This window comes from Phallusia mammillata, chromosome 1 (assembly GCF_965637545.1).
Source record: "Phallusia mammillata chromosome 1, kaPhaMamm4.hap1.1, whole genome shotgun sequence".
Lineage (NCBI taxonomy): Eukaryota > Metazoa > Chordata > Ascidiacea > Phlebobranchia > Ascidiidae > Phallusia > Phallusia mammillata.
The window spans coordinates 18,746,377-18,771,423 of NC_137252.1; the positions used below are offsets into that span (position 1 = coordinate 18,746,377).

At 37.3% G+C, this 25,047-nt stretch overlaps 3 protein-coding genes and 1 long non-coding RNA gene across 5 annotated transcripts; 3 read left to right on the forward strand and 1 right to left on the reverse strand.

Annotated features, from left to right (window-relative positions):
* Positions 1–979: 979 nt before the first annotated feature.
* Positions 980–2,658, forward strand: LOC145204901 (osteomodulin-like). The gene is made up of 5 exons (XM_080077548.1): positions 980–1,182; positions 1,286–1,420; positions 1,572–1,739; positions 2,072–2,228; positions 2,470–2,658. Exons 1-5 carry the CDS (start codon positions 980–982, stop codon positions 2,656–2,658), a joined length of 852 nt encoding a protein of 283 aa, XP_079933674.1.
* A 73-nt stretch (positions 2,659–2,731) lies between these two features.
* On the forward strand, positions 2,732–19,397 carry LOC145225138 (uncharacterized). Its single transcript, XM_080091787.1, has 46 exons — positions 2,732–2,899; positions 3,010–3,184; positions 3,340–3,524; positions 3,600–3,791; positions 4,232–4,312; positions 4,366–4,520; positions 4,907–5,107; positions 5,246–5,374; positions 5,506–5,774; positions 6,068–6,164; positions 6,274–6,449; positions 6,607–6,730; positions 6,784–6,927; positions 6,991–7,080; positions 7,145–7,320; positions 7,379–7,473; positions 7,541–7,685; positions 7,792–7,884; positions 7,950–8,064; positions 8,165–8,322; positions 8,390–8,520; positions 8,673–8,887; positions 8,989–9,085; positions 9,426–9,555; positions 9,904–10,109; positions 10,173–10,323; positions 10,657–10,929; positions 11,040–11,254; positions 11,426–11,591; positions 11,656–11,730; positions 11,833–11,931; positions 11,986–12,131; positions 12,211–12,420; positions 12,522–12,671; positions 12,737–12,952; positions 13,022–13,190; positions 13,669–13,837; positions 14,634–14,809; positions 15,028–15,185; positions 15,466–15,699; positions 15,783–15,934; positions 15,999–16,163; positions 16,230–16,418; positions 16,494–16,665; positions 16,744–16,921; positions 17,060–19,397. The coding sequence occupies exons 3-46, from the start codon at positions 3,414–3,416 to the stop codon at positions 17,200–17,202; spliced, it is 6,936 nt and encodes a 2,311-aa protein (XP_079947913.1). The 5' UTR covers positions 2,732–2,899; positions 3,010–3,184; positions 3,340–3,413; the 3' UTR covers positions 17,203–19,397.
* Positions 19,398–19,490: 93 nt separating this feature from the next.
* Positions 19,491–21,284, forward strand: LOC145225227 (uncharacterized). Its single transcript, XR_013859832.1, has 3 exons — positions 19,491–19,928; positions 20,365–20,513; positions 20,994–21,284. It is a non-coding gene; the product is annotated as an uncharacterized LOC145225227 (long non-coding RNA).
* Positions 20,337–22,627, reverse strand: LOC145225210 (uncharacterized). 2 transcript variants are annotated; one of them, XM_080091900.1, is made up of 6 exons: positions 22,070–22,627; positions 21,783–21,950; positions 21,325–21,491; positions 20,945–21,074; positions 20,570–20,625; positions 20,337–20,501 (listed from the first exon to the last, which is right to left on the reverse strand). In XM_080091900.1, the coding sequence occupies exons 1-3, from the start codon at positions 22,398–22,400 to the stop codon at positions 21,445–21,447; spliced, it is 546 nt and encodes a 181-aa protein (XP_079948026.1). In that variant the 5' UTR covers positions 22,401–22,627; the 3' UTR covers positions 20,337–20,501; positions 20,570–20,625; positions 20,945–21,074; positions 21,325–21,444. The 2 variants fall into 2 exon arrangements, with proteins under 2 accessions (XP_079948026.1, XP_079948031.1); XM_080091905.1 differs by lacking the exon at positions 21,325–21,491 and having other exon boundaries at positions 22,070–22,429.
* Positions 22,628–25,047: the final 2,420 nt, after the last annotated feature.

Below are 25,047 nucleotides of genomic sequence, written 5' to 3' on the forward strand. Positions count from 1 at the left end.
TTTGTAAACACTTGCTTTGAGCTTTACAGTAAACATAAAGGTTTGTGTGGATTGTTTGCTGGATGTTCACGTTAAACTTTTTATGTCCAGAGCTTTAAGTTCGAACCAGATCGGACCAGTCATTCCAGGGAGTAGATTTTTGAACATGCCGAACCTACAATTTATGTAAGCACCAAGCATCCATTTATATGTTTATGCATAATTAAAGAACCGAATAAATAATGACAATCCATTAGTTTCCATGGCGGTATTTCCGGAATCAATTCCACAAACATCATATGTGTCATTAAAAAACGCTTTTTAAAGTTTTTTTTCTTTGTCTTGTAATTTGTTGAATTACAATTGCAATAAAATATGCAATAAGCCAAGAGAAAAGACATTTAATTTGTAAGCTTTCGGTACGAACCTCTTTGCTTTTTGAATGCAGATCATTTGATGGAAATCAAATTACCGAAATATCTAAAGGAGCCTTGGACTTCACCAACTGCTCTGAATTGCGTCATTTGTGAGTATCCCGCAATGCTTAGGTTTGAATTTAAACTTGTAGTCATTGTTTTTACTTTGCAGAAACTTAAGCAACAACCTTATTTCAAAAGCACAAGCTAACTCTTTTCATCACATCAAAGGATTACGAATACTGTAAGCCTCTAAACAAAAATCCATCTCCATTTTCTTTCGATTCTTTGTAAATATAATTTAACTTCGTTTAGGCATATATAATTCTTTTCTGATACTTTCAGCAATAGCAACATGCAACTAAATCGTCATAAAAATGGTTTTGCTTTTACAGTGAGATGCACGGCAACCAGTTAAATACCTTTGGATCATGTGTATTTGTAAACCTACCGGACCTTTTGCACATGTAAGCAGACGCATTTTTACTTCTGAATTTTTGAGTGCACATTTAAACACCATGCAATTTTATTGTGGATAAATCAACTTTTTGCGTTTTATTGTTAGAGATCTAAATCACAACTCAATGGAAGTATTGGAAAAAGGTTCTTTTAATAATCACCCACAACTTAAAAGATTGCGACTTCACAACCAAAACTTGCGGTATATGCATTCGGATTCGATACACAATGCTTCAGAACTTGTGGAAATTTATATCAGTGGAAACCGATTTACTGAATTTCCTCACAACGTGTTTGAGATGCGTAACTGGGAACGCTTGTTGACAGTGTAAGTTTAAAAAAATAAAAATGCAAAATATGGGTGCTGTCGCACGGGTACAACTAAATAATAGTACGCTGTACACACCAAAGCAAGCATTTTTTATTTCCAGACATGCTGACAACTGCCAAATAACCGACCTTAATAAATACCCCGATCCCATCTACAACACAATTCAGTGGCAAGAGTGGCAACGTCTGCTACGCGATTTTGTGCCATTTAAAGGCTTAACCGCAGTACAAACATTGTAAGTACGCCCGCTAGTTTTAATACATGTGCCATATTTACGTGTTTTTTTATTTCGGTTTCAAATTTTGCAAATTTTGCAACCTTTTAGACGCACAATTAATTTTTCTGAATGACTTGTTTTTGTTTGAAAATATTTTCTGTTGATCCAGGTTTTTGCAAAACAATATGATTGGAAGCTTAGAGGTTGATACGTTTTGTCAGATGCCAAACTTACAAACCCTTAACCTAAATGCAAATATCCTCACTTCTGAATCCATCCACTATCAATGTTTTGTGTGTGTTCCTCAAATTTTGTATCTCGATATGGGAAACAACAGGTTAGAATTGTGACATTGCATGTATAAACGACGCGAAATTTATGGCATTTTTTTGCAGCATTTAGTACTTTTGCGTCGTTGTTTAAAGTTGGTCTTTTCTTGGAATATCTTATTTTTATGTATTCATTTGCTTATAAAATGGCATACAGTTTCATTTGAATTTCGATGCTTTGTATCAGTGTAAACAGTTCTTTTATTGCAGATTGCAATTTGTTCCAAAAGCATTCTGTGGAAATCATTCGCTGCCAAATTTACGGAGTCTGGTTTTATCCTGGTACAGGAATTAAAAAAGGCTAATTTAAGATTTTTAATAATTTAAGCTTTTGCTTCAGGAATCAAATTGCCTATGTCAGATCACATGATTTTACATGTCTCATTTCACTTTCTCAACTGCATATGACTAGCAATAATATTTATGTGATTGAAAGGGAGGCATTTCCGGTTTCCATCACACTTCTTTACATCGGAAGCAACAAATTTAACTTCAAAGTGGGTAACAGTTGCAACAATGGGTAAATACAAGGTAGAAGTACTGCAGGTAAATTTGCAGGATCTATATCTCTTAACACAGCAAACAGTGTCTAAATAGCAGGAATTTCTGGCACTGTACCATCATAGAAAGAAAAATTTAATGAATTCGTTTCACTGCGTCAAAAAGTGCCACTTACTCAATGTACTGACCACAAAATAAGATTGTATGGAACTTTAAAATGAATACATTGCATTGCAGCACAACACAACATTTACCAACCTTACCGCACTCACTCACCTAGATCTCAATAACAACATGATTGATAATGTGCCCAGAAACGCCTTCCATGGTTTGTCGAGCCTTCGGTGGCTTGGTTTGCAGTCCAATCGCATTCCTTTAGTCCCCTATGAAATGCTGTTGGACAGCCCCTCAATCCAATCTTTGTGAGTATGTTATAGCGTCCTATACGTCAATCAATTAATTAATATAACTTATTTGTTCTCTGTTTGCCTGGCAATATAATAATATTCGATCAAACCTGTATTCTTACTTCTTTTTTGTTCATTGCAGGTATTTGGGCTCTAATGAAATAACACACATCGAAAATGGTGCGTTTGCACATTATGCTTGGAATGGACTATGGTTGGATGTTGGAAACAATTGGATCGGCAAGCTCCCTGACTACCAAGTAGATTAAACTTATTTTAGTATTGTTAAATATATGTTTTTTGGTCTAAATTCGTTGATTTGCATTCAAAAACACTTTTGTTACGAATTGGGCTAATTTTGTTATCGCAGTTTTCTGATTTTTCAAATCGAAGTACAACTACAGTTCAGCTAGTTGGTAATGGAATAGAACGAATTCACTCTTACCAGTTTCACAACCTTAGATTTTCTGGTGTTTATAGTCTGAGTTTATCGAGCAACAGAATTGCTGTTATTGAATCATTTGCTTTTGCATCAATAAGCTCTGGTAAGTGTGTTTCAGGTAGGCGTTAAAAATACGTCCAAAGAATACATTTGCCATAAATGTTTGTATTAAGTTTCTTTTTCGGGGCAAAGCAAACTAGGTTTTTTCCTGTTATAAACATCTCTGATATTAGTTTTTACTGTGCTCTTATCAACCAGGTGATCTTCTTCTTAATGGGAATCCATTAAAAAAAATTCAACAGTTTGCCTTTGACGACGTATCTTTACGGTATATGTACATGAGTAATGCACAAACCGACACTTTAGTCTCTTGCACGTTCCGAGCCTTGTCCGTAAGTCGTTTGTACATGGAACACTGTGATGTCAAAACATTGGAGGCATCGGTATGTCTGAAATACGCCCAACCAGTTTTTTTACAATTCTTTGTTGTATGTTTCAATAGTTGTTTTTATTTGAAGGTTTTCTGTGGTGTAAGTATAAGAGAGTTGTACATGTCATCGTGCAGAATATCAGGAATACATCATCCGTTGTTTGCGAATAGAAGTAGTGTGTACTGTTTACATTTACACAACAATCAAATCAGCTTCCTAGCAGACGACGCTTTTGACGAAACCTCCATTACAATTTTATACTTGCAAAACAATCTACTGGTAATTAAGTAAGAATACAACTCAATAACATTTACGATTTCGAAAACGCAACTGTGACTGGCATCAGGACTATTTTTCTATACCTGTTTGTGCTGCCCTAACAACTCCGCTGTCTTAATTCAACAAAAGAAAGCAAACACAATCCTCGGTAGCAAAACAAGAACGCACTTTGTCACTTAATTTTTTGTAAACACTCACAAGAACCTCAATATTAGTTTGATCATAAACAAAACTTGCACAAAACTTTTTTACAAGAAATCAATCGTATTGCCTACGTTTAAAAAAATATTGTTGCTGATGATGATGATGAATGATTAATGTGCCACATTTGTTAAAACGAATGCAGAAAAAATGTATTCCATACACACAAGAATTCTGGTAGCTGTGCTTTCCAAAAAAACAAACTTTAGTCAAGAGCCATACAAATTCATGTTCAACAGGTTTCTTTACCGCTTAAGTTTGGGGCGACTGGATTACATACCCTTCAGCTGACAAACAACCTCATAATTAGATTAAGACCGGTAAGATATGAAATGTTTGTCCCAATTCTCTTTACAGCGTATGTTTTTTGCAGCGAGGGTTTGATGGACTTTCTAGCTTGAGGTATTTGTACCTTGCTAACAATCGAATTACACATATTCCATCACTTGCGTTCGATGGGTTGGGTTCACTGTACAGTCTTGTTTTGTCGAATAATCAGATTGAATCAATAGCGAATGATTTTTTTAGGTAAGTGGTATTCTCGGTAGATGTCGCTACATAACTTTCACACGGTTTCTCAAGGAATCAAAACCTGGCAGCAACTTGGCTGCGTCTGAGACGGACATGTACAGATACAAGAAGTCTTTATATTCAGGATCGTTCTATTTTCAGAGTCCGTAAAAGTCGCAACCTTTGTAATTTTACTCGAAAGAAACATGCCAACAATATTAAAAACGTCCCTAAACTGATCAAAATCTTACGATACCATATTTAGGCCACATTGTTGCGCAATTGATTTCTTCTACAGACAACAATAAAATTAGTAAAAGTTAACCTTTCGATTTAGATTGCTTCAAACTTTTTATAAACACCATTTTATGTTGATTTGAGACAGGTTGTATATATTTTTGCAGTTTTGGTCTAAGAAACCTAAATGAGATTCACTTGCAAGGAAATCAAATTAAACACTTGGCTTCGGTCAGTAATCTTGCGAGTTTAAGATTTCTATACTTGGACAACAACCCTGATTTAAAAACGTTTGACATTGAAGCCTTCGATGGTGTCAATGACACGCTACAAACTTTGGGTTTATCTGGAGTTTCTGTGTCTTGCAAGTAGGACATGCTTTACTTGTAGTTCAGTAATGTTTTGGTTTTCATGACACCACTGTTATCTTGTCTTTGCATGTGAAAATGACACCACTGTTATCTTGTCTTGGCATGTGTCCATGATATCGAAAAACATTTTTTCAGCTGCGAAATAATTAGAACACTTTACTTTCTTGGGAATCGAATATCTGGGGGACAATGTGAGGATCAGGGTACCTTGTTGGCCAACCTTCTTCAATCTGTCAATGAAAGCGTGAATCTGTACTTATGCAGGTAAAATTACTCTCCTACCGTCTTTGTTATCACATAGGGTTAATTGTATAAATCTAAACCTTTTTTTGAAATACAATAAAAAACGAAATACGATTTTTGAATAAATAATGATTTCTGCTTAACGAACGCAGTGGAGCGAATTTCACTGCTTTTGTATCGGCCGAGAGAAATCTTGAATTGTCTTGGACGAGGCCAGCTTACATACGTTACACGCTTCTCACCAATTCCTCAAGTCTTACTGGTTTAAATCTCGAGGAAGGGGTGGATTGTGCTTGTAGAGACTCGGCTGTTGTCAACGAAACTGTTAACAACTCCAACAATACTTTAAATGAAACATCCGACGACGACTTTGTTTTAGCGCCAAGTTTCGATGACGTCGACGTCACAGTAAACGTAACAAGTAAGTTCAAAATATGGAAACAAAAAGTTAATGTGTGATACAAAAAGTGTATCAATTCCTTCATTATTGTGGGCAAACAAACGCCTTTCTATTGTTTTGTGATGAATAAATGAGTTTTGCCAGTTTCTATTTTACACAACTTTACTGATTACGATCTGACTCTGAATTAGATTGACGTGTGGACTGTGGATAATGTTATCCGTCCCGCCGTGAAAAAGTTTGGTAACCCCTGTTTTAAAGTAAACGATCTATTTAAAATACAACAAGCGCTTATCGCGCACACTTTCTATTAGGGGCGATGCAAGCCAACCAGTCCGATAGCGTGAACATGACACAGGTTGTTTGCGGCAACTCTTGGAATACGTCGGAGGAATGCATTCTTGCAAAAATGTAAGTTAAGTACATTGTCATAAATCAACTAAAATCTTTGCTCCTACGTGCCGACGCTTAGTGAGAAACTTTTGCCGACCACTGATTTTAATATCATATATGTTCCCAGAAAATACAGCGTTGTTTGTACTTCGGATTTATCTTCTTCGACCGTGGTAACTTCTAATACGTCCGTTTTGATAGAAGGCGCCGAACCGGGTTCAACATACCAATGTGTTGTCGTTTTATTGTTTAATGGTTCGGAAAGTTCTCCATCACAGATACTGTGGCTTAATATTCCTGCAGGTACATAATTAACATCTAAACCATGGCAGTCTACATACTAAGGTTACGTTTTAGGAGCCGTACTAACGTCTAGTTGGCTACACAAGTTGATGTGCTATTACACCTGTTTCCAGAATTTAATGATAGCAATTGAATGAAGATTTATATTACATTTCAGGCTATGTTTGCAACGTAACGAAGCGAGTGATTATTCCAGTGACATATTACGATTTTAGTTTCTCACACCCTGATTTCGGAACGTCGCCCAACACAGACCCAATTCAACCATATTACGTTGCGAGGTAACTTTTCCAACTGAGAAAGTTGTACGTGCGTTTATACAAATGGTTTTTAGCCCCACAAGCAGCTGGCTGGCCGATTTGAACAATTTGAACTCCGCAAGCTTTCAAGACTGGTTTCGTGATGTACCAGGCACTAATTTAGCTTTTAATTCCAACATCAGTTTAGAAACTTCCTTTGACGACACTGAAACGGCCAGGTAACACATGTCGTTAAAGGTGCAATGCTTTTAAGCAAACATCCAAATCAAGATAATTTGAAGGTTCTACAACGCATCATACTACCCATTGGATGACAAGGGATATGGTGACGAATCGCAATGGAATTGCTCGGAAGATTTTCACAATACGGGGTTAAAAATAATTTTAAATAGTTTGTACTCATTTATGGTTTCTTAACCAAACAGCTGTATTTAGATTTACAAGCGCAATACGATTGGCGATAATTTACAATGGACATATGGGTTTAACGATAGGTGGTGGAGATTACATGTCGCTGTTCATAAACACTATACTAGTGGTGGAATACAAACGTTATGAAAATGTTTCTAATGTTCCATGTGTCAAATTGAAATTGTCTCCATTGGAAGATGGTAAGGCCATGAACACTGTTGTGCCCTATAAACAAAATACTACTTTCATCATTATTAGGTTTTTTCGATGTGGTTCGTAATTTTGGGGTTATTGTTGATGGAGTTTGTAACGTTTCATCCACAACCACACAGGTCCTCGACTTGGATTTGGAAGTAATATTTCATTGTATTATTTTTCTTTTTTGGTTGATTTCATTGACCCGGCTATTTTTGTTCAAAGCTTGGTCAAATTTACCACTTTGCTTTGTTTCACGTTGAAAGAGAAAGTTGCTCGTCGCACTTTTTACTCGAAACTACCAACATTACTTTCACGAAGTCCCTTTTCGACCCAACTAATTCAACCAACAGCGACACATTGACAACTGGTTAGTAAAAACATTTTCTGCAGAATACGGCAGCGTATCAAAATGTAAATCTAAAAATTCGCAATGTTTTGTTCTGTAAATTGCATTTAAAGACGGTATTTTTCAGCCATCCCGAATGTGACTACCGATGCACCTGCATTTCCTGAAACTACTGCCGCGACTTCAACGAACGAACCTCTCGGCTTAAACACTACGTTAGGTATTTGACTTATAATGATGGGAATCAAAACGTATCGGATATGATTTAAATGTACTCTTCTGCAGTAGACTCTACAAATTCAACATCTCTGCAGCCTATCGTTGATTTGGTGGTCACTGTTCCTGAAAATCTGGAAGTTGGCAGTCATGTGCTGACGTTTGGACTGGGAAGACACGAAGGGTCACGCGCATTTTTAACTTCAATAAAAAAACTTTTACTTTATATTAAAACTTAGTCCGTATTGTCTTGGTTAATATCAAGTTTATTTATCTGCGTTCAGGTCATGGCGAGTTGAGATGGTTTCAGAAGAAAATGACAGTAGTTTTTTTCTTTCCGTCACAAATGTACCTAATCTCACAAGTTCATCCACGTTTTCTATTACTGGAAACAAAAGGATTGTAGACAAACAAAACTTTATCGACTGCTTTGATTTAAACGGTTCTGTGGATTTTAATGTGTTTTACGTTAAAACGAATACCAAAGAAAAATGTTGATGTGTCTTCAGATCGGCCGGCTGTGGAAAGTCCAAACAAGTCTTTCACCATTTTTACTGACGGTTCTTTATGTCACCTTTATCTTAGAAAACGGTTAGATTTCGAAACATTGGATTCCTTTGTCATAAATATCTCTATTGAGGTAAGCTTATATTATAAATCCATTGGAGTATAACCCAAATTATCTTGCTTACTTTTAAAAATTGCCAAATTTAAAGCGAACATTTTAATTGTATTATGGGCAAGTGGTAATTTTTGTGATGTTATTTTTTATTCCTTCTTTTATATTTCTAGAATATTTTTACCAACGAAACTGAGGACTTACTGATTAAATTGAAAGTGGCTGATGTTAATGACAACTGCCCTTTAGTTTCTCCTGGCAACGTCAACCTTTCACTCTTGCACCCTTCTTTGTCCACCTCTGTGCCAATTGTAACCCTGAATGCCACAGACAAGGATAGTTCTGCCAATTCCCAGGTCAATTATGTCCAATCATCGGCATTTCGAAGGTGAATCTATCCGTTGTCTGTCATTTTGGAGATGTTCTTTTGAACGTTGTGAGGTACACGTCCGTTATTAACAGTATGAAATAATTTAACATGATCTTTAGTGCTGCAAAGAGCATGACTAGCATTGTTGAGTTCGAAGTGATTGCTTTTGATGGAGGGAATCCTTCGTTAGGAACTTCTGTCACAGTCAATGTAGAGGTATACAAATAAATCCAGTGTTTGTTATTGTTTTTAACGTTTTAAAATAAAATTATGGTGCACACTCTTTCGTTTAGATACCTAAATACTATAATTAATTTATCAATCAATAAAACTTTTTTTCAGACACACACATTGTGTACGAAATGTAATATATAATAACTTATGGGTGAGTTTGACGGTACCAACTCATCTATTTTACCTGGTACGAAAAAAATGGTGTGCAAATGTTTGTATTTTGCATGGAAACAAACAAATGATTACATGTTAAAAATTGGGTTTCTTTATAATTCGAATTATACACATAGCCTATATCTTAATCGTGTGGTTGAACTGACAGGTATCCAACACTTGCTTGTTCAACTACATTCAGAAAACCCTTTCATTTTACATTGAGTTAAAATCAGTGCCAAACAGTGGACTGGCTGAGTTCTACCTTCGTCTCCCGGGTTACTATGCCGTCGGTTATGGTAAGTTTAGCATTCAAAGTTGTCCTGTGGCCTATTTAAGAAATACAAGTGTTATGTTACTTGATTTCAGTTCCAATGATTCTGAGATGTAAATAAGGATTGACCGATTCCAAACTGATTCGCCCTCTGTGGTTTAACCCTGTAACGAATTAAGTGTAGTAAATAATGTAGTGGTCCTGGGCCCAAGCTGTAATTTTGTGTTTCTTTTACTTTGGTTGAAAGTTTAGATCAGGGAATCCCAGGTGGGTCGAGTGATGTCATAAACAAATATTCATGGCGCGGCGTATACCCGTCTGTGTCCTTTTTGATACTGTCAGGATGGCCATAACAAAATTTCATATTGATTAGATTGCAGTTTGCCTGTTGGATTTGAGGACTTCAGAATTCCCTTGTCCGCGCTTTCTGCTTCATCCGAAAACAGCACTGGTGAATGTGGAACGACTGACTTTGCGTACAGCGCTCGTTTAAACCGTAAAACAACTTTCGACGATTATGGATACCGACTTTCCGGTTCCTGGGTTCCTGCTTTCAATGATACTGCACCGTGGATAATGGTGGGAGATCTAGGGCAAATTTTATGCGACAAACAATAAAAGTTATTTTACATGAATGTGCAGGTAGATTTTGGTAACTTTATGCGACTGAGTTCGATTGCTGTACAAGGATCAGCTGAATACTTGTACTGGGTAACCTTTTTCGTTATTAGCTACAGCGATGACAAAATCGCGTGGACTTATTATGTACCAAACAATGCTGCAGATTTGAATGGTAAGTTTGTATTTTACAGCATATGTTCATATAACCCTTGAGTACGTTACCACTATCATTTGACATTTTTCTGTAAGACTGTGTTTGTATCGATCTGTTATAGTAACACTGCCAAGTTGGAGATACTTTTTAAGGTGTTAAATTGTACAACTGACAACTAGTTATTAAAGGAACGTTTTATTTAACCCCACTTTGTTTCCAAGACCTTTCTCTCTCATCCGGCGACCGATATCGGCAAAACAAAAAAGTCTACAGTCGCGACTTTTACAGATTTACAGCGAAATATTTTGTAATGGTGTTTTCGTTAGCTACATGTTAATACATTTTTTTTAGCAACAAATTGCACAATTAACGACGACGAGTTCGGTTTTGATGGTTCACATCTCAATTCAACCGCCAAATGTATAACTTTGGATAACTTGACCCAAGATTACCTAAACGCAAGCCTATTTATTCGCGGAAATAGCGATTCATTCTCTCTGACACGTGTTGATTTACAACCAAATATCTACGCGAGATACGTAAGATTGCATCCCGTGTCGTGGTTCTCCGGGATCGGACTTCGCATGGAAATGTATGGTTGCGTTGCTTCAGATCAAATATTTCGTGAGTCCCAGTTTTGTCCTTTTTATAGCTGTGCGAAATCAACCGTAAAGAGGATGTAAAAGACGGTATTTTTGAAAACCTTACTAAGATTTTTATTTTATTACCTGCAGAGGAAAGTTTGTGTCACCGTTGCCCACCAACATACCATTGTCCTGGTGACGGTAGAAAACTACCTTGCGGACGTTGTCCTGACAACAAAACGATAGGCAGTGATGATGAAGTTACCGCATCCAAGTTAGAAATGTATCCTCTCACCTGCGGTAGATCCCCCACAGAGTTTTCATTTGGAACATTTCAAACTTGTGACGCGTGTCCTTTTGGTCACGTGAGTATATTTAAAAAAGTTGCCGGTGCTTTAGAAAAGATAAAAATCAGAACGACGTTCTGTCAAAATCTGGAAATGTTTAATCTAAGTTAAGTCTTGAGATAAACAAGTTTGAATTTTGATTGAATTTACTGACGCGCGACGGTAGCGTCATACTTTTGTATTTTTAAGGTTTGTGAACTTGGTTTTGCTACACCTTGTCCTTTGTATACATACAGCACGGGATGCAATGAAACGACTTGTTCACAATGCATCCCGTGTCCGCCAGGTCATGCCTGTCACAGTGGAAATCTTTTACCTTGCGACATAGGAAGATTTTCCGTCGATGGCCAAACTGGTGATAACAATTATAGAAAACACTGTCAATCTTGTGCAACTGAACTAAGTTTTTTAATTTTCAGAAATGTGTTACCCTTGTCCACCGGGAACGTTTAACACAGTTACGAAAGCAACCTCGTGTGAACTGTGTGAAACAGGTAGAATCAGCACAGATAGTTCTTGTTTTACGTATTTGATCTGTTAATTATTATTCTCCATAAAACAGGTTGTGTTCTGTATCAAAAAAAGTTTGTTTGCAGGTTACTATAGCTACACCGGGTCAAGCACCTGTAACGCATGCGTGGAGCAAGAATGGTCGTTTAGTGGAAGCTCTCATTGTCGACCTTGTTTTGGAGAATGTATGTAGACATGTTTGGAATTTATTTCAAACCACTTGTTTTACGAATGTTTAGGCCCGTGCCTATTTACTGAGTCTCCTTGCTTTCCAAAAGTTCGCTGTGTAAATCTGCTTGATTTCAATTCTAGTTTTGCTTTTGAATGTAAACAATGTCCGGTCGGATACACAGGAAATGGAGTCACGTGTACAGATATTAATGAGGTTGGTTAATTCAATTATAAATTTCGAATAGTTTACATTTTGTGTCCCACATTCCGAAATTGATTGTGAGTATTTTTAGTGTGCAAACACCAGTAATCCATGTTGGGAAGAAGGACTTTGCGTGAACACAGTTGGGGGGTTCTATTGCGAACACTGTCCGACTGGTTACCATGGTGATCCGTATTTTGGACATGGACTTGATGACACTTTACCAGGACAGAAATGTTTTGATATTGACGAATGTTCTATGGAGGCGTGCGATACACTAACGACATGCACCAATACTCAGGTACAGCCAAACATGCTTTTAAACTTTCGTTAGTTTAAGCATACCATAGTTCTAAACTATATTAAAGTCCTCAGAACGGCTACATAATGCATATTTTACAGGGAAGTTTTGTGTGTGGAAGGTGTCTTGAAGGGTACACAGGGACAGGAGAAACAGGGTGTACACTGTTGACACCTTGTCGACTCACTTCCAGTCGATGTGATTCGAACGCAACTTGTTTGGCTGTAAACTTCAACAACGGCCTGTGCGAGGTTTGTCGTTCGAAATAAACTGATTTCACTTAAATCCATAATTACATCAATTTTGGTTATTTCAGTGCCCAGTCGGCCTCGCTGGATCAGGTATAGCATGTGGGCAAGACGATGATGCAGACGGTAAACCTGATTACTTCATTTCATGCGGAGATGAAGGGAAATGTGCAGAGGACAATTGCATCGGACTTCCAAATAGTGGCCAGGAAGATGCAGATGGGGATCGGATGGGAGATGATTGTGATAAAGATGATGACAATGATTTTATTCCAGATGTAAAGGTCTGATATTTAAATAGATTTGAGCAGCAGGTCATTTAAACACCAAAGTTTATATCTTTATTGTTTCAGGACAACTGTCCTTTGGTTCCCAATTACAATTCGTCTGGAGTACAGCTCGATTCCGATGGTGATGGTTATGGAGATGCTTGTGATAGTTGTCCGTTTCTTGCTGGACAATTTCCCGACACTGATGGAGACGGAATAGGCGATGCCTGTGACTCAGACGACGATAATGATGGTAGGTATCAAATATATTTTTAGTGTACATTTGACGTCTCAGGAAAATAAACAAATATTTTTGATGTTAAATGACTATAGGATTTGCACTCGTTTAGTTCAGTAGGCAAGAATGAGTATTGTTCTTGCTATTCTTTTACTTCTGTAGAAAAAAATCGAATTGTGGTAAACCTTAAGCATACCTAAAGCGTTTGTATAGTGTATATTTTTTTCCACGGAAGTTCGAACCTAGGATGCTCAGAATGCTCTTATGTCTGCAAATAGGTCAGGTTCCTGCGGTGATTGTATAGAATATGTTTTTTCCGAAATAAAGAGCTCCCCCAGAACAAGAAAAAAAAAACAAGTCAAAAATAATTAAAGGAGTAAAACGACCGCGTTCTCATCTTACTAGTTTGCAACACCTATAACACCACTTAATGCACTTAATTTAATGCAGTTTTGTGATCTCAGACTTGTTTTCATTTCTTTGTTTTGAAAAGGTTTAGATGATGTGGACGACCCTTGCCCTCTTGACCCAGCTGTAACAGTGGACAGTGATGGAGATGGTATAGGTGATATTTGTGACAATTGTGTTAACGTAAGCAACCCTGATCAACTAGATGCTGATCAGAATGGATTCGGCGACGTATGTGACGATGGTGTAGATGCGTAAGTACAGTCGTGCTTGATCCCATGTTTCTTCATTCGATCACGTGTCAAGTAAATTCTGCGATAGCAAGTCATGAAAGTAGATTATTTGCCAAAATGAGACGCCGCTTGGCAATCATCTGCCCTTATGTACGACGTATAAGCGTTTCGCTAACGTTAACGTTTTTTTAATAATAGTGGACTTTAGAAAAGTTGGTTGGGAGTACGTCTTCTTACTTAACCATATAATGTTGAAAACAAGTCCAAACTGTAGTTGTTCCTGATCAATAGGGTCTTTAAAAACAACATTAGTTGGTATTTTCGAAAACTCAATGTTGTTCTTTTGGGAGTTTACTTCTTCAAGAGTAGGGATTAACCGGCTTAATATTCTCTAAAACCCATCGGTTAATCCAGGACCAAGTTGGTGACAAGGGAAACACCAACAATTCAACCCTGATTCAAATCTAACTCGTCTTGATCTACCCCTTCTCAACACTTTCAATTACCTGTTCTACCACCACCACAACTCTCAGCTGACTCACATAAAATTTATGTTTGTTATTCTTTTTTATCTCGAAGGTGAATAGCTTTAAACATCAGCATTTAGCTTGATTTTTTTTTCACGGGATTCGAACACAGGATGAATCCTGATGAAGGTTTTCTACATCTGTCATGGGTCAGGCGCCGGATTATTCGGCCAAGTTCCTGTCCCATTTGCATGAATATCCTTCAAAATGGCGTCTGTCCTGTTTAGAAACTTTTGCCTAATCTGGGCTGTGTTGTGGTTCTACTAAACAAAGCAATGTGTATTTTCTAGGGACGGCGACGGAATACTAAACACGTTTGACAACTGTCCCACGTTTCCAAATCCAAGTCAATCTGACCATGACAACGACGGACTAGGAGATTTCTGCGATCCAGATATCGACAATGATGACATCGATAATGAATTGGACTATTGTCCATTTCTGCCAGATGCATCGGCCTCTAGTGGTAACAACGTTTTTTAAACATTGCACTTATAGTTGCTTTTGTAAATAAAGCTAAAAACTACCTTCAATCACATTTTAATAAGTTTTATGTAATTTTAAAGAACCGCTCCTACGTGCTGATTGAATGAATTATATCAAGTGTCTAGGTTTCATAAGATGCATGTTATCATGTACATTGCGAAATTATTTTGAAAATAAAAATAAGTTATTTATTAAAAGATACGGATTGCCAAAATGACTTTGACCACGATGGTGTTGATGACCTGATAGATGATTGTCCAAACGATCCAACGATTACGGATACCTCTCTTGTGCCTAACGTTATCGTCAATTTAAATATTGGGTCAACGGAGCCAGATTGGAGATTTTTTTATAAGGTGAGTAATTTTTTGTTTTGTGATAAAGTTTCGGGGAAGTTTTGATAGTTAAAAAACTATTTCACTACAATAACCAAGAGTTGGCGACTAGAAAACTAAAAGTAATAATACACTTAGTTTTTTTTTCACAAGGTTCGAACCCAGGACACGCCCGGGGACGAATCCCGATCAAGGTTTTTTTCTGTCTGTTAATGGGCCAGGCGCGCCACACCATTCGGCCAAGTTCCTGCCCCAGACACTTAGTTTTATCAAACTATTTTGTAACATGTGTGTTTTGAAGGGTAAGTCTGTGACGCAGAAGGCTTCTTCCATTCCTTCGTTGGTGGTTGGTCAAGTAGGTTACGGTTCGATGAATTTTACCGGCGGTGTTTTTGTAAACGAACGACATTCACTACAAAATTACGTGGGAGTAGTATTCAGTTACCAAAACAACCGAAACTTTTACGTCGTGCTTTGGAGAGGTGACTATGACGATGGAAGAACTTTAAGCGGACTAAAAGGACTTCATATTAAAGTAAATAGTCCAAACGCCATTTTTATTTACCATTTTTATTTTGGGAGCATTGGTGCACAATGTTTAACCGCAATGTCATATAGGTCGTTAGTTCAAATACAGGTCCTGGTTCAACGTTAGCTCAAGCGTTATGGCATACGGGCGACACAGCAGGCGAGACGAAAGTGCTTTATCATGACCCGAACCTCGTACCGTGGCAGGCAGAGACGGCTTACTTATTCCACATTATTCACAGGTAAGTCAACTATTCGATTTTTAAAACTATTGTTGAGAGAAATCATCTTTGTTAAATATTCAAGAGCGTCAATTGGACTGATAAGAGTTGTTATTTCACACCTTGGAAAAACGTTGATTGACAGTGGACCGGTTTATGACACAACATACACAGGGGGAAGTGTAGGTGTTTTTGCTTTTGAACAAGCGAATGTGATTTGGTCTAATCTTCGAGTAAAGTGTGTGGAAAGGTACCATGAATAATTAGATTTATTTATTTCATATTGGTTCTCTTATAATTTTTGTAAAACCTGTAGAGAAAACGCTGCATTAAGTTTGCTGCAAGACTCAGGTTACGTTTTACTTCCAAATACAACCGCTTTTCGTTTCGAAGACAGTTTCACGATTGATGCTTTTATTAAAATCGATCAAACAAGTTTGAATTCAACAAATCCGGTTGTTTGTAGCGTGGATGGTTCCACGTTTTGTATTTTCATTGTAGAGAGGTAAATTCTGTTATTAAAAGAAGTTTTTTTGGACATAATCTTTTTCGAACAAATTGAATGATACTTTGTGTACAGCAAGCTATCCGTTGTTTACGGAACAGAGACAAACATGTCATCAACATCGCTTATACTTCCTGGAACGTGGAACCACGTGGCCCTTCGTTATGACGCATTATCATGTGAAATTAGTTTGTTTATTAATGGTACGAATTCACTCACTTTGTCTAACGTCCAAGCCATTAAATGGGTAAGAAGTTAATTAGTTTTTTAAAATGTTAACACCCTTCTAAGCTAGCTTTTTATGTTAAACTTATATGTTGCTTAGGAAACATTTGTTGAAAATCAGTCGTTAAATCTAGCGGTTGGTTGGAACGGAGTCAATTATTTTCGAGGCCTCATTGACGAAATTCGCATTTACGATCAAGCTCTAAGTGACTCCCAAATTACTGACTACAGCTCACAAACTGGTTTACTTAGACATACTAGGCAAAGAATTCTGACAGGTAACAACGTATCTGCTAAAAACATTGTTTTCAATACGTTTACAGTATTCCACACAACAGTCATAAATAATAAATAAAAACTATTGTGTGTGTTTGGTGAGTCTAGTTGGCATAGTGTACAAACTATTTTTGCTGAAGGTCACTATGATATGAACTATCATGATACTTCATCGTCTGTTCTGGAAGATCGAAGTTTGTTCAACAACGTTGGAAAACTCATTGGCAATATCAACTTTGTTCACAGTTCGTCTGATGTGGCACGTTATGAAATAGCTAATTAAAAGTTATTCTTATTCAACGACTTACGTTTTTTTTCCAAATTTCTTGCTTTTGTTATGATAAATTTGCTTGTACATGATTTGTTTGGATATAAGTTAGATGTTTTTTTATCTTTTTATTAGCTTATTTGTACATGTGATAAGAACTTTATAAAAGTAAAGGTATTTTCAATAAAAAGTCCACCGACCGTACGTTTTTAAACTTTCTTTGATGATCCACCGTCTGCACTGTTACAGACAGCATTAATTACGAATTTGATACACTGACGTTTATATGCAGTATCGTTTTTTTTTAACGAAACAAAACTAGTCACCCCGTTTAGCGACATTGGTGACAAAAGTAAAAATCTTCAAAAATAAGCTGATTTATTGGCAAAATCAAATTAAACTAGGCTTCCGTAGAAACGAGGACTTTGTTACAATAAAATTGCGGGGTAAACGAATTTCTTGATATAACATACCTGGCAATGTTTTGTAACCGATTACCGACATAACACATTTTTGTTTGCATCCGTTCGCCGGACATTCTTACGCTTTCGTATATTCATTGAAACTTTGTCGACTTTGTTGAAGTGAATTTGAATGCAGACTCCTTCAGTGGGTTTCGCTGCTTCGTGGAATTATCGCTTGATTCGCTTATTAAGCGCTCGCAGCTAATTTAAACAATAATATAATACAGGTACGTTGTCCATTTGAAAGTAACACTAACACGATTTATGTAAAAAGAAGTTTAATGTTGCCTTACGAAAGAAAATAAAATTGTGATGTTTTCGCCTTAAAAAAAGTTTATATTGGAATTTGAATACAACTGAAGTTAAAGTTCGGCTTTATGTCCTCAAACAATTTCAAGCAGACAGGAAGAGGAACCATCATGAACACTAAACGAGGCAAATTCGTTTGAGCGTTTCGGGTAAATATAGACGCCGCCGACGTAAATCGGGGGTGGGTAACCTTTTTAACACAAGGGCCAGTTTAAAAAATGAAATGCCTACAGGGGGCCGCACATCAAATAAAACTAAATCATATTTTCAGCTTTTACTAGAAAATCACAAGTACAATCGGATATAAAATATAATAGCAGATACACATTAGTGCAGCAGTGTAGGATATCGGTTAAATCACACTTTAAACAGGAAACTGAAAGAGCAAAAGTTGCAACATGGTGAACACTCAAATGCAACCCGCGGGCCATAGCCCACTCCTGACGTAAATGCTACATGCAGCTAATTCTTTTTAAGTACGGCTCACTTAAAGACTAATACCCCTGGACAAACTTATTTTGTCAATACAAGAACGAATGTCTTGTCAGTCTATTGCAGTGGCGGACTACCGTTTGGCGGACTACCGTTTAATATTGCGACAAAACCACAATGGAAAAAGAACAAAAATTAAGAAAGAAAAATAATAACCGCACAAGCAATACTTCTGTTAATGTGAAGCCTGAGCTTGCTGATTTGATATATGACGAGATCAAGTCGGGGTTTGATGGGAGACAAGCTCACACGCAATGCATCATTTAGTGTGTCAGTGTCAGAGTTGGGAATGGATCCGGATACCGGATCGTGATCCGGCAGGGTCTTCGTTTTTTGACCGATACCGGATCGGATACTACTTTACAGCTGCCGAATCAGGATCCGGATTATCCGATCCAGTTTTTGTACAACATACTCAGGAAAAATAATATAATATTTGTGAATTTTTGTTGTATAAAATACGGTATCTTTCTTTCCCCCCTGCATACTAAGTGCATACTGCATAGGCCTAGTGCACAAAATAAAATGCATAAGGCCCGTTTACACTATGCTTAGCGGCGCCTAACCTAACCTTACCTTGCAACCCCTTCCGTTTACACTGCGATTTTCGGTGCGTACCTAAGTGAACTAAGAAACATACTCGACGTCATTTTTAGCTCACAGTGACTGTTGATGAACATAAATCATCACATAAATTGATTGTTACCTATTCTAGATCGAAAAAGCTTTACATGATTCTAAATTACATTATAGTTTGTTAGTAAACATGATTTTGCATTTTGGTAATCATACAGGATTGTTTGAGATGTTGTTGTATAGATTGGTGGCATGTTTATCTTACTTTCATGTTTCTATGACATGTAGTCCACTGTGCTAGGGTAAATGTACATTTTAAATGCAATTAATTACAATATTTAAACACAAAAACAGAACATGAAATTATAACCATGTAATAAATAATTAAATTGACGGCAAATGGCGTGCCATCATTTATTTTGCCCAAATGAATGAACTTTTTCAAATCAGAAACCAGTACACAGCGATATCACGAACCGTTTGCGCAGGTTCAAGCAGCTTGATACGCAGAAAAACGCTCGGCAGGCGATCGCTCGCTCATTTCTACGAGACATGAGCGCCCGAAATCAGTCAAGCGCGAAGCCAGACAGAAAAAATGAAACAAACAAACTTACGCAGGTTTGAGCGAGCGCGATACGCATAGTGTAAACGGGCCTTAACTTAACTATAACCAACTAATACTTGGAAACTGTGCTTCCATTGGAAATGTAAAAGGAAGAGAGGTTAGCGCTGCAACAGAGGTCGTGGCGCAAACACGCCACCCGGTGCACATTCTGCACATCCATGTTGCGAACTGCAACATGCTATGTTGCGAACCGCAACATGCCGGTGAACATGTTGAACATCACTGGGTATACGGATTATTGCTAAGTTCGACCAAGAATTACAGCTCCACACGTGGTAAAATTACTTTTGCTGTTCTTTCTGTACGATTTAGTCGGGTTTTGGTTGAACGGCAGGGGAAAAAGTTTTACATTTTGTGACAGATCAATCCAGTTTGACGTTTTTTACGCTGGACCGCTAATTTTTAACTAACAGTTATTTTGTCAACACAAGAAACATGCAAAAACATGATATTTATCAAGGTTTGAACTGGTAAACTTGGTAAATTCCGTTCAGAGCTTAGAGACACAGAAGTTTAGTGCAAGGATCAGTCTTACTGCAACATGGAAACTCGACAACAGAAGCAAAAACACTTGCAATTTTTGTGAACATACAGCTGAACATTAACCCCCCTCCCCGAGGGTTTAGCAAGCTTAGTTCGTTTTTGGCAATCCCTTTGCACGCACAAAATAAAACTATCCTTACTAATGCCTACTTGTTATTTATTTCACAGGTAATAAGAAAAGAAAATGAACAATCAAAAAGCTGTTAAATACAAACAGGACATGGCCAAAATATGGATGTAGCAAAACTTTCTGGAATTCCCATACATCTTGCATGGTACCACCTCCAGCATCTGTCACATTCAATCTAAAAAAAGTGGTATACACTTATTACAAGTTTCGTAAATTAGCATATTGGGTAGAGAGAATAATTACCCATTTTCCAATTTGTGATCCTTTTCCGCACTGGCTGCATAGATTAGCTAAATTATCTGAATAAAAATTTAAATGAGCATAAAGGTATGGAAACTCCTTCGAATGTGGCTGGACAGACACATTTAGCCAAACATATAGAGCCATAATCTGACCCTAGATTGCATGTACAACGCGTGGGTCCCCTAACCTTGAAACCAAAAGGGGACTGGGCTAATGAAGTGTAGTTCATGACTAATTTCAACGTTAAACCTCATTACATTGTACTTGTGTATATTATTTTACCCTTATGTTTGTACAATATAAAAAGATACTGAGGATTATCAGGCAGCTGTCAAGTTTTAAGCATTTATTAAAGGGTAATTCAAAAGTGATTACCTGAATTATTTAAAATGTTTTCTGCAAACTGTTTTCTGCTCTTTTGCAGTGCCCTTTTAGTACTTGGAAAGTACACTTGAAATGGAATGGTGGAGTCCAACTTTGGAGCATTAAACAAGCATTCAGCAATCTGAAACAGAACAAATGCTATCTGTAACAACAGTTTTTATGTTATTGAGCTTTACTTTTAAGACAAAAATGCCACAGTTGTGTGCATCTTGTTGTATTGGGTGTTTTATGGGTTGGAATGCGGTGACTTGCAGATGTGCGTCACTTTTATTTTTCCGAAGTAATAAGTAAGATCTTTTTGCAAGCAAATAAAAGGTGTATGAATGCAAAACTGAATGGTGGTAGTCTGATAAAAATATGATTTAACTTACTGAAAACCTGATTTGCTAAACGCACACAAAAAAATGCCATTAAGTTTGTCTACACAAACACATGGGTAAAGATTTAGACTCTTGTGATCCTTTTGATGTTCTCTCAACTTATCCCTGTCATCAAACAACTCTCCACAATGTTGCAATTTTAACTGGTTTAAGAATATCTATAAAAAATTGTACTTAATTTGCTATGAACTGTTGTCTACAGGTTTACTGCACAATAAAATATGCAATGGGTCTATCATGTAATTAGTTACCATAATAAAACACAAACAAATTTCAAACCAGCATCAGTCAAGTCAAAATTTTACTTGCCTTGTCACGAGCAAATGCAAATGAATGGCAAAAAAATTGCAACTAACAATATGTGAACAATAAATGGTACAGTCAACCTAAGTTTCCTCATACTTATCTTTAGTTGTGGAGGAATCATACACTTGCATATTCTTTAATACCTTGTTTTGTTGTAGACTTGTCAGTCTCTTTGTGTTGGGTTACTACATGACGTTTGAGAGTGTATGTGCGTGTTAAAATGGCGTTACATCTTGGGCAATGAAAGTGGCCCCATTTTTTTTCTGTCTTGGTTTGACCCTTGCAACCCAACTTGCAAGGCAAACAAAAACCTGACAAAATAAACTTAAATAATACCAGTATACATCCACAACAACATATTAATTACAAGCAATAAAAGCAACAGACTTTTAGACAAAGGCAAAACACTTTGTAAGTTGTATCCTCTTACCTTTTAACCCATTGATATCAAGGTAAATGGCCTTGTCAAAATGGCTTGTCAAGGCATGAAGATTTAGTTCTTCACTTGTAACAAACGTTTTTAGGCAAAGTTGACATTTGCAGCACTTTTTTATACTTTGTTGATTACATTGCAAACTCTCAAAAAATGATTTAGCAGTATCCATTTTGCAAATGACCTGTGCAAAATATTTGACAGTAACTACATCTGACCAAGGTAAAACTTCAACCAAAATCTGTCTCAGATGTTTAAGTTCAACCTGCAAAATGCATGTCATGCACAAAAGGACATCATTTGTCTGAAGGCTTCTTCCAGTGTACATAACATCAATGATAGATGCAATGATTTAAAGCTAAGTATTTGCCTGGTTGGTCTAGGTGCATTTGTATAAGTTTTAATTCACTGACAAAGCAAAGCCAGTCTTAAGCAAGTGACCAAGGGATCAAGGCAGGCCAATATAAAGCCTTTAGTCCAAAAATAATCAGCGCAACATTGATGTTATCCCTTGCAACATTGCTGTTACCTCATACAACAACCTCGCGCAATGTGTACTACCTGGTCAAAGTGCTAAGCTAGAGCCCACAAGAAAAGCTTTTGAACAATATTCTTGACAATAACTTGCCCCACGTGAACGTTGAACCAAACCTTACCACCTAAACATCGTACCTTGTGTAACCTGACAAAGCGCAAACATCATGTACAGCAACTGCACCTAGTTCACCCAGGTGAATAACACGTTAACTTAAAGGTGCAACATGTCAACCCGCCATGTGCCAGAAGGCAATCGTTATGTTGCAGATGGCAACCGCTGTGTTGCAGATAGCAACCGCTATGTTGCACATGGCAACCGCTACGTTGCAGATAGCAACCGCTATGTTGCAGATGGCAACCGCTATGTTGCACATGTGCACGAGGTGCACTTTTTTGCTCGCGAACCCGTCTCTAGCGCTGGCCACTGAGCGCCTTGTCAAATTCTGTAGACTTTGTAGTGCTGTACTAGCCTAGCTAGATTTTTTTGTCGAAAGATATCACAGAGTAGTTGATACTTGATTCCACATTCTTAGGAAGTTGGGCTAGCAGTAGTAGCTAGCATTTAGTTAACCATTGGATACTACTAGTGCTATGGAAAATGAAATTTTTGAGGGAGGGAAAGTTTGTGTCAAAAGAACTTATGGAAGGAAAAAGTGAAGTGTGGAAGCACATCAGCTGATCTATAGGCCTATAATAATGGTAATTTAGACGAATATATTGGTTATGCCATTTGCAACAACTGCAAAATGCTGATGAAACATGACAGATCAAAAAGTGGGACAACTCATTTGACAACAATCATATACAAAGGTGCAAGAAGAATTCTGTAAACTGCCAACCAAAAATAACCAGTTGTTTCACCCAGCCAGCGGTTCCAAAATCTGCCAAACTTCAGGTGCAGGAGGCAAGTGTTAAGTTCATTGCCACTGATGTTATGCCATTATATGCAATAGAAGGTGATGGCCTGGTGGGTCTAATTCAAGCTTGCATCCAGATAGGTGCGAAACATGGCAATACATCGGCTAAGTCTCTTTTGCCATCAAGATATACTGTAAAGAGAAAAATTGTTGAAAGATCGAAAAATATAAAACGAAATCTGGCAGAGGAAGTTAAGTTAGCCATTGAATGTCATGGCTTGATTGGAGTGACAACTGATATGTGGTCAGATTTGAAAAGCCGGCACTACATTAGCTTAACAGTGCATTATGTAATGGAGAAAAAGCTAAAAGCACAAGTTCTTGCAGTACATGAATTTCCAGATGAACGTGAAACAGGCGAAAACATTAGGAAATGCCTCGAAAGTGTATGCAGCAAATTAGGAATCTCGATGGAAATATTAATGAAGTGTTGCTTTGTAACAGATCAAGGGAGTAACATTAAACTTGCTTAGGCTAATTTCAAAAGACAGCCGTGTGCTTGTCACATGCTGGCAACAGTAGTTAGACATACACTGCAGTTGGACCATTTAAGTAAATCAGTGCTTCCAATGAGCAAGGATGACTCAGATATGGTGTTTGTTACACAGGTTCAAACAAGTGTATCTGCTGTGAAGTCTGTCATATCATATTTGAAAAGATCTGGTCTTAACAACAAGCTATCTACTACAGTAAAGCAGTCAAATGCTACAAGGTGGAATTCCACAGTGACAATGTTAAAATCATTTGTTGACATTTATGAGAAAGTTCATGAGATTCTTACTGCTGAGGGGCAACAAAGTAGATTAGAAGATATTGACTTGAGTGTTGTACGACTGTTAATTAAGTTTTTGGACCCATTTTTGGAAGCTACCAAAGCCCTTGAAGGTGAACTGCAACCAACCATTCAAGTCACGAGCACTGCAAGCTTTAAATGATAAGTTTGAAATTACACTCATGCACAAACTTGCTTTGTTTGTAAATCCAAAGTTTAAAACATTGCTTCCTTTAAGTCCAGAACAGAAAGAGGAAGTGTTCAGTTATGCACAGGAGCTTTTGGGTGAGCTTCATACTCGTAACAGCAGCACATCTGCACCCAGTGGTACTTTACTGGAACATTCTTATGCTCCACCACCAAGCAAAATTAAGAAGGTTTTTAGTATTGATGATGAGTTTAGTGAATGGCAAGAAGATGGGTCATTCAGTTCTGCAGACACCGAAATTGAAGCATACTCCAAAGCTACATTTGAGGATGCATTTACTAATGAATTTTATGAAAAAGGGCAGTTGAATCTTATCCAGTTTTGGACTTGTAAAAAAATATTGAGGAAATTTCCCAAATTAAACAGACTAGCAGTTGGAGTACTTAGTGTGCCAGCCTCAAGTGCATCTAGTGAAAGAGCCTTTAGTGTTTGTGGCAACACTGTCACAAAAAAGCGCACTCAACTATCATCTTCAACTGTAGATTCATTGCTTGTTGTAAATTTTTTTTTAAAAAGAACAGATAGAGTGGAGAGCAAATTT

Bases quoted from the DNA above. Each gene is read 5' to 3' on its own strand.
- LOC145204901 (XM_080077548.1), top strand. From the start codon at position 980: ATGGAAGTATTGGAAAAAGGTTCTTTTAATAATCACCCACAACTTAAA. The intron at 1,421-1,571 runs GTAAGTACGCCC...CTGTTGATCCAG, and splicing joins TTAACCGCAGTACAAACATT to GTTTTTGCAAAACAATATGA. The intron at 2,229-2,469 runs GTGGGTAACAGT...ATTGCATTGCAG, and splicing joins GCAACAAATTTAACTTCAAA to CACAACACAACATTTACCAA.
- LOC145225210 (XM_080091900.1), bottom strand. From the start codon at position 22,400: ATGTACACTGGAAGAAGCCTTCAGACAAATGATGTCCTTTTGTGCATG. The intron at 21,951-22,069 runs GTAAGAGGATAC...TTATTTTGTCAG, and splicing joins TGATATCAATGGGTTAAAAG to GTTTTTGTTTGCCTTGCAAG. The intron at 21,492-21,782 runs GTATTAAAGAAT...AATTTTTTATAG, and splicing joins CAAGTCTACAACAAAACAAG to ATATTCTTAAACCAGTTAAA.
- LOC145225138 (XM_080091787.1), top strand. From the start codon at position 3,414: ATGTACATGAGTAATGCACAAACCGACACTTTAGTCTCTTGCACGTTC. The intron at 7,885-7,949 runs GTATTTGACTTA...ACTCTTCTGCAG, and splicing joins CGGCTTAAACACTACGTTAG to TAGACTCTACAAATTCAACA. The intron at 9,086-9,425 runs GTATACAAATAA...TTGAACTGACAG, and splicing joins CTGTCACAGTCAATGTAGAG to GTATCCAACACTTGCTTGTT.